At 41.8% G+C, this 13,425-nt stretch overlaps 1 protein-coding gene across 3 annotated transcripts in view; it reads left to right on the forward strand.

Moving 5' to 3' along the window:
• MYO10 (myosin X) overlaps positions 1-13,425 on the forward strand; it is a 341,810-nt gene that overhangs the window by 239,450 nt on the left and 88,935 nt on the right. For all 3 annotated transcript variants that reach the window (XM_074987822.1, XM_074987821.1, XM_074987820.1), the window contains 4 exons: positions 2,333-2,457; positions 2,617-2,731; positions 11,756-11,862; positions 12,937-13,143. In XM_074987822.1, coding sequence (XP_074843923.1) covers positions 2,333-2,457; positions 2,617-2,731; positions 11,756-11,862; positions 12,937-13,143 — 554 coding nt within the window. The remainder of the gene's footprint in view (positions 1-2,332; positions 2,458-2,616; positions 2,732-11,755; positions 11,863-12,936; positions 13,144-13,425) is intronic.

Here is a 13,425-nt window from a genome sequence, read left to right on the forward strand (position 1 = left end):
TTTTATATACTACCCACAGAAATAAACATGATAAAACAGTGCTGTGGGAGAAAAGGGATGAAAGGAAGATTGTTATGCTATTAACTGATCTTTGTTTTAAATGTTGACTGCTTTTTGTGAGAGGAGGGAGGGTTGAAATTAATACACCAATGTTTTTGAAGTTATTCTCTATACATACTTTGCTTTGTAGTAAACAACAAAAGTAATAAATTAGTTTAATAGTGACTGGAAGAAACGAATGATATTCAATTGAATGAAATTGTGCAGTTCTAAAATAATGATTGTGAGGTTGTGTTTTCTTAATACTTGTGATAGATTAAAGTTCACTGTTTGACAAGTCAGAGAAAAGGTCTTTTGAATCAGTGTCACTTTGCATTTGACACGGCTCCTAGTGACCGACTGCAGTACGAGCTGGATGTGATCCATTAGCTGTATGTACCATACTTTGCACTCCAGGCTTACTCAGGTAGGTGGCCTGGACCAGCAAAGCACTTGAGTAAGTGTCTTACTGTAAACAAATAGCTCCACTGAATGCAATAGAATTAGTCATGTTATACAGTCAAGCACATACCTTTCTATATGTTTGGGCTGGAGTGCTCATTGCCTTGCAGGACTGACACCTTACAGTGACTTCAGGGACTTTGTATGGCTGTAATCTAAGGAAGAATTTAACTCTTCTACTGCAACATTTAAGCTGTGTCTACACTACAGAAGTTTGTTGCCGGAAGAGGCCTTCTGTCGACAAAACTAGGGAGGATCCACACTATAAATGCGTTCTGTCTAGAATCTGTCGACAGAACACAATCTTTTCCCCTGCAAAGTTATGTCCTGAAAGTTTGAGACATGGTGCCTGTGTAGACAGATTCTGTCGACAGAAGCATAGTGTGGATGCGCCAGAGGGGTCTTTTGGTTCACCTGGCTGCCCTGTTTGCAGAGCTTCTGGTTGGCTGTTCTTTTGACAGAGGGCTGGGCGGTCTGGCCACTCTCTGTCAACAGAGGGTGTCGACGAGGGAGCCCCTGTTAGGTGTGGACGTGTTCTGTAGACAGAGGTTCTGTTGCCAAAACTCTGTCGACGGTGACTTCTGGAGACAGAACTTTGTAGTGTAGACCCAGCTTAAGTGAAGAAGCATGATTGCAAGTTATGGTAAAAAAGGCTGCTGTGGCATGAAGGACTCCAGGCCTTAAATATGAAACACCAGTGATGTTACTTTTTAGGCTTTATTAGGTGAACAATCACGTTTACAGCTTATCTGATGCATCTCTTTTCTAAAACGGAAAGGATGTTAAAGTAACTAACATGAAGCTAAAGAATCAGAATGCTATGGTAGAATAGGTAGAAAAAAATGCCTTCTACCATGTACACACAATAAAATGACCTGTCTGCTGCTTTGCATGGATAAGCCGATACATGACTAATCTACTATATATTTTAGAGTGCCTCCATCTGTCAGTGCTCAAGAATTGTTTATTCAAGAACTCCTCTTAAACCATAAGAGCTATGACCACAACATTTTGGTATGCAGCTTCCTCTTGCTCTAATTTAAACCAGAGTCAAGGTTTGGTTGTGCCTGGAAAGTGGGGAATGCCTGAAATCCTGGCATTTCCCAGAACATGGAAGGGGCAGGGGGACATTATGGAGAGCAATGTGTGATTACTAACTTCAAGTGAAAGGAAAAGTGATGACTGATTGGAGTAAATAGCAGTTATAGTGCTCCAAAATGGAGATTACATTGTGTAATTACACTTTTAGTCTGTTTCATCCTGAAGAGTCACAAAGAGGTACCTCTGTTAGTCTGCATCTTAAAACAAATAAAAACAGTCATGTCGCACTTTGAAGACTAACAAAATGATTTGTTAGTTTTCATGGGACAGACTCACTACTTCAGATCTGGAAATTCTGTACCACAAAAGCACATCACTTAATAAATCATTTTATTAGTCTTTAAAATGCTGTAAAACTGCTTTTTTGCTTCATTCTGAAGAGAGATTTTATGTGTCCTGAAATACTCGTGTTTTTAGAAACTATATAGCCAGCATCAGAGGGGCAGCCATGTTAGTCTGCAACCACAAAAATGAGGACTCTTGCGGCACCTTAAAGACCTTAACAGATTTAATTGGGAATAAGCTTCTGTTGGCAAAGACTCACTTCATCTGAAATATCATTATATCATTTATTTTAGGTGTAGGAAACTGTGACTTGGCACTGTGCTTCTGTGATTTGTATATACAGATTTTTTAATTTTCCCAGGACCTCACCACATTACTCATTTGCTAGAGACCATGTTACAGTCCATTATTGCTAAATTATTTTAATTTTAAAAATCTGTTTTAGATGCCAGATCACTTTGACCAGACAGTGGTACTTAACCAGCTACACTATTCTGGGATGCTGGAGACAGTGAGGATACGGAGAGCTGGTTTTCCAGTGAGAAGACACTTCCAAGACTTTTATAAAAGGTAATATGCCATGCAACAGTTGTATGAAACAAATCTGAAACCTGGATATTGAGCTCATGCTTTCAATTGCACTGAATTAAAAAAAACTAATAAAATAGGGGAAGGGGGAAAGTGCTGTGATGAAATAAATAATTTTTTATTTTTTGTGGTGGGGGTCAGGTATAAAGTGCTAATGAGACACTTGGCTCTGCCTGAAGATATGAAAGGGAAGTGTGCCGTCCTCCTTCATCTTTGTGACAGTACAAGTACCGAATGGCAGCTTGGGAAAAATAAGGTAAAATAATCTTACTAAATAGTTGTCCTCATTAATTTCATACATGTTGTTAATATGAGTCTAAGGACAGTATTTAAGCAGCTCCCAGCTGCATACTTGTTGCTGTACTTACTGTTTGTGTCCCCATTTAAACAGCTGTGTAATTGCCCTGGGTTCTGTACACATAGAAAGAGCTAGTCCTGGCCCTAAAGAATTTAATCTAATATTCTAATGGCACAAACACTTCTGCATGCAAGTACCTTTACTCATATAAGTAGATCATTTGAGTTTAACAACACTGCTCATGAGCAGAGCTATTCAGGTGCATAAGTGTTTGTAGGATCAGAGCTTAGAAACCTTCAAGGCAAGATTCTGACACCTTCACTCACATGGAGCAGTGCCTGGCTCATACAGAGGACTCACTCATTCCTATGACACTGCTTACAGAATATGGTTCTCTTTGGAGCATGAAATCTTGGTCCCGTTGACTTCACCCAATGTGGCAGAGATATACCTGGCGCCACTTACACCATGCTGAAGCTGAATGTGCATGGTATCAGAGAGTAAACTTTCACTTCTGCATTTTCTCCATGCCAGATAATGTTTAAAAATATAGGAAACATTTCAATTCACGAGCAACCAAACCCCACATTTTTATTTGTTTTCATTGGCTACAGCACAGAGAAAAAAACTAAATCTCAAACAACAGGCCTTGGCAGACATTTCATCCTTCCTACCAATTGATAGTCCTGGTCTTCTCAAATTATTTATCAGTACTGTATGCATAGCTGTCCCACATAATGGGAGGCTAAGAAACAGGTAAAAGTATACAGTAGAACCTCACGATACACACACTCAAGTTGCGTGTATCTCGGGTTAATGCGACTCTGAGTGGCGGGGAACTGGCTCCAGGCTGCTTGCCACTCAGGGGAGCCAGGAAACTGACCGGCCTGGCTGCTGTGCATGGTAGGCAGCCCAGAGCGAGGCGTCAGCTCCTCGCTGCTCACAGGAGTGGGGAAACTGAGCACAGAAGCAGCTGCCACCTGTGACAGGAGCAGAGAAGCTGTCAGTGGCAGCAAGAGTGAGTCTGCTGCCCCAACAGGAGCTTTTTCCAAGCTCCTGTCGGGTAGCAACCTGACGCTTGTCTGCTACCACTGACAGGAGCAGGGAAACTGAGCAGCACAGCAGCACTGGTAAGTTTCTCCTCTCCTGTGAACAGTGAGCAGCCCAAAGCCAGGCTCTTGGCTGCCCACCACTCATAAGAGACAGGAAACTGACCAGCATGAAATTTGACTTATGTGGGGTAGTGCAGGAACCCAACCTCTGCATAAATTAGGGGTCTACTGTACAGGGAAAACTATTAGGAATATACAGTAAAGATCGATCCAGAATTGGTTAAGATCAACCAACAGGTCATGTTCATTTTCTTACTCCTGTTGTCCCTAAATGAATTAATGAAGCTGTATGCAATGGGAATGAGGGGATGAAAGACCCAGAGGTAAAGCTGGCTGAGTTGCCCGGTATAAATATTTGTGAAGAGCTTTGTTGTTGTTCTTCATGTGTTTTTACCATAGGACAGTGGTTCCCAAACTTTTTGTCACCAGGTCCCTTTTTGATTTTTGAGAAACCCTCACGCCCCCCACCTCTTCTTCACCATCATCCAGCCCCCATTTTAACAAAAAATTCAATTCGTAATTTAAAAGTCGAAATAAACACAGAAACTTGGTATAAAAATGTTATTTAAAATTTAAAGTAATCAGAGTTTTTCTAGGCCCCAAAAATGTAATAAAACCATCAGAAAAGCAGAAGCAAAACAAATTTAATGTGAAGGATTATGGTGCATTTTCTTCATGAGTTTGAAAGATGAAAGTGTGCAACACAAACCATTTTTGACATCCAGTCAATTTTTTGTTTCATTTTTAATGTGACTAAACTTGAAAAGCTTTCTTCACAAGGTACATTGATGAAAGCAAAAGAATAATATGTAGCGCTTCTTCTCCAACTTTTGAGTACGTTAGGATATATTTTATCCAAAATTCCCCCAAGCTTCAGTTTTCAAAATTATCTTTTGCACTTGAATTATATTTTATTTCTAGTGTTTGTTCTTTCAATACTTGTAGTGATGAACCGACATCAATATTGAATAGAGTACATAATTTATGAATGGGGTTGCCAGAAAAGTTGTCTAGAAAATAGCAGATTAATTCATTAACAAGGCAGTCCAGATGAAGCACAGTTTTGTTCTTCGCATCCTCTTTACAAAGTTCTTGGAAACCTTCATTTTCAGCAAGTGATGAAAATGTCAGAAAAGATGAAAATTAGGCATCTGAGCTTGTGTTCAACATTTCCAAAGCTGAATTTTTTTCTGTAAACGCTTTGATGGCATAGTGGTGCACCTGTAATGTTAGCATCAGTATTTCTTTGCAGTTTCAAGTTGAGATTGTTCAAAGATTCAAAAATGTCCATGAGGTATGCCAGTGAAAGTTGAAGCGTTTGGTCTGTAAATGCGTGGTATAACTCTTATTTCTTCTGTTGCTTGAGGAAATTTTCTACTTCGTCTTTCAATTTAAAGAATCTGGAAAACCCGTTACCTTTGAAAAGCCATCGTAGCGCTGTGTGAAACAAAAGAGTTTTATGATTTGCTCCAAAATCTGTGCAAAGAGCAGCAAAAAGTCTTGTGTCTAAAGCCCTGTTCTTCACGAAATTGACAACTTTGATGGCCGAATTCAATGAGTCATGTAGGTCATCTGGAAGGATTTTAGCAGCTAACACTTGTCTATGTATGACGCAGTGAATTGTGGTAGTGGCTGGAATTTTTTTCTTTCACCAGTGTAACAAATCCAGAGTGAGAGCTAGGCATCATTTGGAGCACTGTCTGTGCATACACAAAACAGTTTTCCCCATGAAAGTCTATTTTCTTCAGAAAAGTTGGAAATTCTTGGCATACATCAGAAGCCTTTGATGTGGTTGTCAAATTTTTTTGAAAAAAAAAAAAGAAAAAACTTCTTTCACAGTTCCATTGTTAAGGAATGGAACGTAGATAAGCAACTGGTATTATTGTGCTGCGTCAGTGGTATTGTTACACTGAATTTCAGAAGAAGAAGCCTACACATCTTGAAGTTCAAGATCTTTCGCCAGGTCACCAAAGCGTCGTTTTATGGAATTGTCAGAAAGGGAAATTTTCCAATGTTTTTTTCTTGCTTTTGACACCACGCACAATATCAACTGCTTTCAACAAGCAAGGCTTCATAAGAGTTTCTCCAATTATGTGCGCTTTCTTGGCTTTAGCGATGAGCAGACACAGTTCATGAGCTGTGTCTACTGCTTTGGCCAACGCTTGATGAAAGGCTTCGTTAGCGTCCAGCTTCATGTGTTTCAAATTTTGACGTTTAGCAGCAAAAAACTCCTTGGGTTTGTCTGTCTAAGCACTGTGGGTCTTCATCAAGCATCGCTCAAGACGACTAACTCTCAAGGGGTCATTGCTGAGACCCGTGTGGCACACTAAGCATTGAGGATGATTGATCGATTTTTTTTTTTTTTTCCATAACAGTGAAGCCATACTTAACCTAGTCTTCATCATACTTCCTTTTCTTAATCATGGCCATAATCTATGATCTAAAAAAATAATTTTCCTGATTAAAATAAATTTAATGGACATGAGTTACTTTGATAAGGTAGCACGAACATTTGTTTATTACTACTATTGCATATGGACGCGTACTGCCTTATATATGTCCCTCCACCAGTAACCGCACAAGACCAGCTACCTACTCCCACAATAGAACAGTCCCAAACACTCCTGAGAGCATGCTAGAAAGTTAAAAAAAAGTTTCTACATCATTCTTCGGCCTCCCCACTGGTCAAACTGGCACCCCTATATTTCAAAAGGCAAAAAGAAAAAAAATCATATTTTGTGGTATGAAATTTGAAAATTATAAATATTTTATGGTAGTGGTCTCCAATCTTTTTTATACGCAAGGTTACTTTTTGAATGTCAGGGCAAGCCCAAAGACCCCATACCTTTCTTGAGGCCCTGTCCTCTCCATTCCCTTCCTCTCCATCATTTGCTGTCCCCAGCCTTTACTCACTCTTACTGGGTTGAGACAGGAGGTATGGGTGCTGGGGTGGGAATGAGGGATTTGCATGTGGGAAGGGGTGAAAGGTGGAAGCTCTGGGAGAGAATTTGGGTGCGGAAAGAGATGGAGAAGTGGCTGGTGGCTCAGGGAATGGGGCTCCAGGCTGGAGAGTGTTGAGGTCAGGCATAGTGTAGGGGTGCTGAGCAAACCACATGATTGTGGATGTGAGGGTGCATGAGTTCATGTTGGGGTGTATGAGGGGCTCAGGGCAAGGGGGTAAGGAGTATGATGGGCTCAGGACTCAGATTTGCAGTGTATAGATTTGTGCAGTGGTGTCATAACAGAAGACTGGGGATGTGAGAGGCTCAGAATGGGGTTCTGGTGTATGATAGGCTCAGGACTGAGGTGTGTGTGGGGATACAGGTGTTGATGATGCTGTGACCAGAGGGGGCATTGACCCCAAGTGGGGCTTGTTGGCCAGGATTCATTTTTAAATAAAATATGTCCAACACAAACATTTCAGCATTGTCTTTATTTATGGGAAGGGCAGGGAACTTGTATTTGTGGAGGTTTGGGCTAGCGGAGAAGACAGCATGGCTGGTACATGGGGTGCTGCAGCTGTGTGCCAGGTCCAGGGTCTCAGGAAGTGCGTGTGCTGCTTACCGTCCCCAAACAGCCAGCATGTTTCCTGAAAAGCTGGGTCTGTTGCCCATTGGCAAATTCCTTCTTCCTTCCTGCATGGGGGGTAGGGAGGGAGTGGGAGTCCTGCGTTTGCACCAGCTCCAAGTGCTCAGGCAGTGCATGACTGCTGTAGGGAGCAAGAAGCAAGGCACACGCTGCCTGAGCAGTTGGAGCTGGTGCGGACCCAACGCTCCTACTCTCCCACTGCCTCCCGCTCATGAACACAGTCTCCAGCAGGCAACGGACTTGGCTTTTCAGGAAACACACCAACTGTTTGGGGAGGGGAAGCAGCACATGCACTTCGTGAGACCCCCAGGCCTGGTACGCAGCTGCAGGACTTCACCCCAACACCACAGGAAGCCAGCGCTACCTGCATTTTTGCAGGATGTAATGCCAGCACAGGCTCTTCCTTGGGGTTCAGTGGACCTGACAGGCTGGGGGCTGGGTCTCTTCATGCCACCTGTGGGGTGCACTCCTCAGTTTGGGAACCTATGCCCTAAGGAATCCATTGCAAAGATACCATATCTTGTAAAATTGCATTGATTTCAGTGAGACTTTGTGTAGTAACATTTACATTTAACTGTTCTATCCATTCCATAACACATCTAAAATGTTTAAAAAGAAGTGAGTGAAAATACTAAATTGTTCCTGTTTGATTTACACTGACATTGGTCTCACCTTTTTGTAGACCACTGTTTAAAAATACTGCAGTAATTGCAAAGCCATAACTAGGTTTTGCTGCACACTGCATGGTCTTTCTGAGCCATGCAGTTTGTTAACCCTATGACATCCCTGCATGTGAATTAGATTCATGTTCATTAAACTATTGTCAGTGGTTCAAAATTTAGGGAAATATGTAGGGGAGACTCCAAATGATCTGAAAGCTGCATATACAGTAGAATGTTAGCAGCTACTTTACAGAAAGGCTTTCCCAGTGATGTGCAAGAATCACCTAAGGGGGCTAGGAAATGTGCTAATAAATCAAGTCAGTAAGGAGTTGGTTTCTGAGGAGGGCAAGAGGACATTAAATTCACACTATATGGGTGCAAGATCCTATGTATCACCTGCAAAAACCAGCATGGGGAGCGAGTCACAGACTAAGCGGCAGCCAGTTTTCTTGATTTTTGCCTCTAAATTAGACTCTAAATGTTGGTTTAATGTTATCTGTAACTGCCCTTCATATTATTGAGGAACAGAGCAGTGCATCTGTACTGTAGTAAAGAAGGAAAGTATAAATTTGTATCCACTTTTTCTAAATTACACTATAGAAAAAGAAGAAGAAAGTAGTTTTAACAGATGGAAAAAGGCTTCTTTTGACATAAAAGAAGTGACTATAGCATGCCAGGGATTAGGGAAGCAGTCGAGGTGCTTCTTACAAGCCTAGATTCAGGAAAGCAAAATACCCAAGCCCATGCTTCATATGTGCTTAAATCCATCCCCTTTCAGCAAATCGATTAAGTGCTTTCCTGTGTCATGCCTATAGTGATTTAAAGAGTGCTGGAGCAAAAGCTGATAGGAGAGGATATTAGATCCCACTGAAGCAGAGGCTGTTTTGCACAGGCAAGTAAAGACTTTATATAAGGAGCTAGATGTGTAACCTTTACGTGGTGAGCTCTTAGACAATGGGATTCCTCATGTGAGCAAGTGCTCATTCATCAATGTCGGGTAACTGTGGTATAATCCATCTTCTCTCTGGCTCCACTCAGATTGTGTGTATCCTTCCATATGGGGAATGCTACTGTCTTGATTAGTGAAAAGGTGGTTTGTTGGTTTGTTGTTGTTGTTGTAAAGAAATAAAACAGTTCCAGAAGAAGTCCTTACTCCTAAAGAGAGAATTTCTTTCCAAGTGGAAAATGCATCATTGTGGAATATTGAATTTTAGTCTTATCTGACAGTCACCCTTTTTTAATGGTTTAGTTTTAACAAATCAACAAACCCTGCTGCAAAAGCAAGGGGCCATGAATACAACAGAGCTCCCCTGCAGCATAGCCAGCTTATACTTTCCTCATAACTCATTTCCTTGGTGCCATTGAAATTGGAACAGTGCTGTGATTTCTGGCTGCAAATACCCTGAACCTTCCACATGAGCTTGACGCAAGGTTTTACTCTTCCCTCATCTCACAGCAAAAACCCCAAACAATAGAGTGTCACCTTGTGGGTACTACACAGATGTGGAGAGCTGGGGAGAAACATGTAGGCAAGATGCAAAGCAGCTGTACAACCTCCACTGCAGCCTGTGGACAGGAGTAACAGCTGCTGCTCTCTTTGCCTCCTTTTGACAACCTCTTCCCCTCCTGCACTGCACAGAATATTTTCTCAGTGGATCTAATGCTGGCCACACGCTCACCTCGCCCCACCCCACAATCCCTAACCCCAGGCTCCTGTGCATAGCCTCCATAGAGTTTGGCTCTGGGGTGCTTCAGGTGGAGAATATCCCCGCACAAGACTTCTCCCACTCACTCTGCCCAGTGTTGCCACTTGCCTATGATTTTTCAAGCCATAGGCCTGGTCTGCACTAGGGAACAGTCAGTCCTAGATGTGCTATTCTAGCTACGCCATTAGCATGGCTAGAATAGATATATCAGAATCGACTGTCTGCCCTAGTGTATATTGGAGCCCTTTGGGCTTGCACTGACATCCCTTACTCCACGTGAGTACCAGCGTCGACAGCCAAGCCCAGAGAGCTCAGTTTTGCTGCATCTTCACATGTGGCAAAATTGAAAGATCAAGCGTGGTGCATTGAAAGTACCACGGCAGTTGTCAGTTGATTTTCCTCTGTGAGGTGTATGGAAGAGGAGGTCTGGAAAAACCTCTTATCGCTGGGGGAACATAGCACACACTGTTCAAGTTGGTTCAGGAGTAGGAGGTTAGTGATTTGACCTTAAAGAATTGCTTCATTCTGGAAATGAATTTTAAACTCCCCATTTTGGGGACAGAATCCGTTTTCTGAGTTCCAGGTTGTTTACAAAATCACATAACAGGAGTGCAAGAATAGGCGTAGATTTACCCATTTCAGTTTGAATTTACACACTACTGTGAACCTCATAAGCCAGGTGTAACTTTGCCCAGTTGGTGTGGCATTCATCATCAACAGCAACCACCACCACCACGGGCTTAGTGCCCGTTTGGGGTCTGGTGCTCTCTCACTATTTCCTTCCATCTTTCCCTGTCCAGTGCAGAGTGGCTTAGTTCCTGTATACTAGCTCTGCACCAATCTGCCATATCATCTGTCTATTCTCTGGAGGGTATGCCTCTCCTATTCGAACCGTCCATTATGCCAAGTACCAGGGTCTTGATTTTTGCTGTGCGTATTCTGGGGCTAACAAGGTACTTAAGCAGAAAATATAGAAAGATAGTATTTACAGAAGTAATTATGTTTCACTCACTAACTTACTGAAGTTTTTTCAGTGAGAGTATTGTGCTCTCCTCTCAGCAAGTGCACATAAATCTCACTGAGCTACCTAGCCACAGCAGTAGGCAGACTGCTTAACAACGGCAAAATTTTGCTTCTTAGTCAAGCTTTGGAACCTACAACTGCATTCATTTGCATAGCTGCTAGTCCTCTTGATTTGATTTGTGGTCTGGAAACAGAAGTTTGCAGGAATGGGCCCTCTAAGAATCTGCAGTTATTTGTTAAGTATCGGAGGGGTGGCCGTGTTAGTCTGGATCTGTAGCAGCAACGAAGGGTCCTGTGGCACCTTATAGACTAACAGAAAAGTTTAGAGCATGAGCTTTCGTGAGTTAACTCACTTCTTCAGATTCTGGTCCTGGAAATCTGCTGCTACAGTTATTTGTTGTTACTATGGAGCCTCAAGGCTGAATTTTCTGGCTCTGTCAGTGTAGGTCTGGCAGTTCGCATTGCTAAGCCATGGTTATTTTGTGTGTGTATTAATTTTCAGAAGGCTAGAGTTACTTTAAAGACAATCCAGTAATAATATTTCTGACTATAGTCATTAGTGAGCAGATAATTTGGGTAAAATCCTGGACCCATTTAAATGAATGGGAAAACTCCAATTGATTTCAGTAGGATCAGGATCTCAAGGGAGAGTGGAGGAGTAGTTTGCCTTTTTTGGCTTTTTCTTGTTTTTAATAATAAACCATTGTTTTTTCTTCCTTTAGGAAATAAATATGTAATTGGATTCTGAATTCCTCCTTCAATGTCAGCTATGCTTTATAACCTTCCATCCGACAGCACTTTATTATTGTCATTGTTATGGTCACATGCATTTGTAACACATCCATTACTGTGGCAGCTGAATTCACTAACACCAGAACTTTTCTTGCATAGGTCTTTATTCGGGAATCCTTGGAAAACAAGTTGGAGAAGTGGAGAGAGGTAGAAGTCACCAAGGCGGCCACAATTATCCGAGCACATGTCTTAGGCTATGTGGCCCGGTAGGTAACGAGGTGGGAATGTTAACTAGTGGGGTCTGTATGCAGACCCCTTTCTTCATTGGGAGGGATTTGTAGCACCGCCTGAGGAGCGTCATTAATTTCTGATCAGAATTGAGCGCCCAAATCCCATAGGTGGTTTGGAAACCTCAACCACTTTGTCAATCTTTTAGTAAAAGAAGAGGTGGTTTGCATTGTTTTTAATGCCAAAGTCTGGATGTTACACAGAGGAGCATAAAGTCCAGCATTTATGCAGTATTATGGGATCCAGTCCACAGTAGGGGTACATCAGTGTAGCTCCACTGAAGCGGATGGAGCTACACTGAAGATCTGGCTTATCCTTTTTGCTGCCTTGACAGAAAGAGGGAAGAGAAGATAAACTGAGAACAATCAGTTTATGGTTCTTTGTCTGAGAAAAGAGGGAAGAGAAGAGAAACTGAGAACAATCAGTTTGATTCTATTTTTAGGACAAAAGAACAATAAAATTAGGTGACTGAATTATGATGATTTATTTGCTCACCTAGTTTCATGCATTATGTATGAGAGTCAGGTGGTACAGCCCATCTGTTTACTTCTCGCATTTCCCCCCAAATCAATAGAGGACAGTTGTTTGCATAATGAGGTCATTTCTTTTCATGTGCATATGAGCCCTGTCCGTGGAGTCTGAACAATACGTCACATCAAACAACAAGAATTCTTTTCTTAAGGACAAAGCTATCTGGCTATGTGTGATTTATTTTTTCTTTTCATAAGTACAGGATATATCAAAACCCCTGATAGTTTCTAACAACACTTCCTTGGCTGGGGATATTAAAAATGTAAGCCTGGGTGGTGTGTATTTACTTAGCCAAGATACAGATAGCTCTCACAGAAAAAGGCCTTGTCCACTCTCTAGGGAGAGATAACATAAACCATAATGGGAGTGCTGTCACAAGACCAGAGTTAATACCTCTGTCCTTTTTCTTTTTCTTTCTTTCTTTTATTTTTTTTCCTACTCTAAGGCAGGGCAGTTACACAGAAACCTCCATTAGTTATTGGTCAAACCTTTACAGAGAACCTATTTCTCTCTTCTTTCAGAAAGCATTATAAAAAGGTGCTTTACTATGTGGTTGTGATACAAAAGAACTACAGGGCATTCTTTCTAAGGAGACAGTTCCTTCACCTGAAGAAAGCAGCCATAACCTTTCAGAAGCAGATGCGAGGCCGGATTGCGAGACGTGTGTACAGACAGCTACTCGAGGAGAAACGTCAAGAGGAGAAGAGGAGGAAAGAAGAGGAGGAGAGGTATGCAATGTGTGCTGTTATTTGATTGGATCTCAAAGGCAGTCATTAGGTCCCATGCTAAATGCTTTGCTTCAAATAATGAAAGCTGATTTAGAAAAGCATTACTAATTATGATGAGAGATACGTATAGTGTTTATAGGAGTTTCTCAGGCACACAATACACCTTTCATGTTTTCATTTTGAGTTGCTACTCGTATTTGACAAAACTTTACTGCTATGCTAGTTCAGACTCCTCCCCCCCCCCACTCCCACCCTCCCTCTTCTTGCTAACTTTTTTTTTTC

The sequence above is a fragment of the Carettochelys insculpta genome, chromosome 2 (assembly GCF_033958435.1).
Source record: "Carettochelys insculpta isolate YL-2023 chromosome 2, ASM3395843v1, whole genome shotgun sequence".
In the NCBI taxonomy this organism is placed as follows: domain Eukaryota; kingdom Metazoa; phylum Chordata; order Testudines; family Carettochelyidae; genus Carettochelys; species Carettochelys insculpta.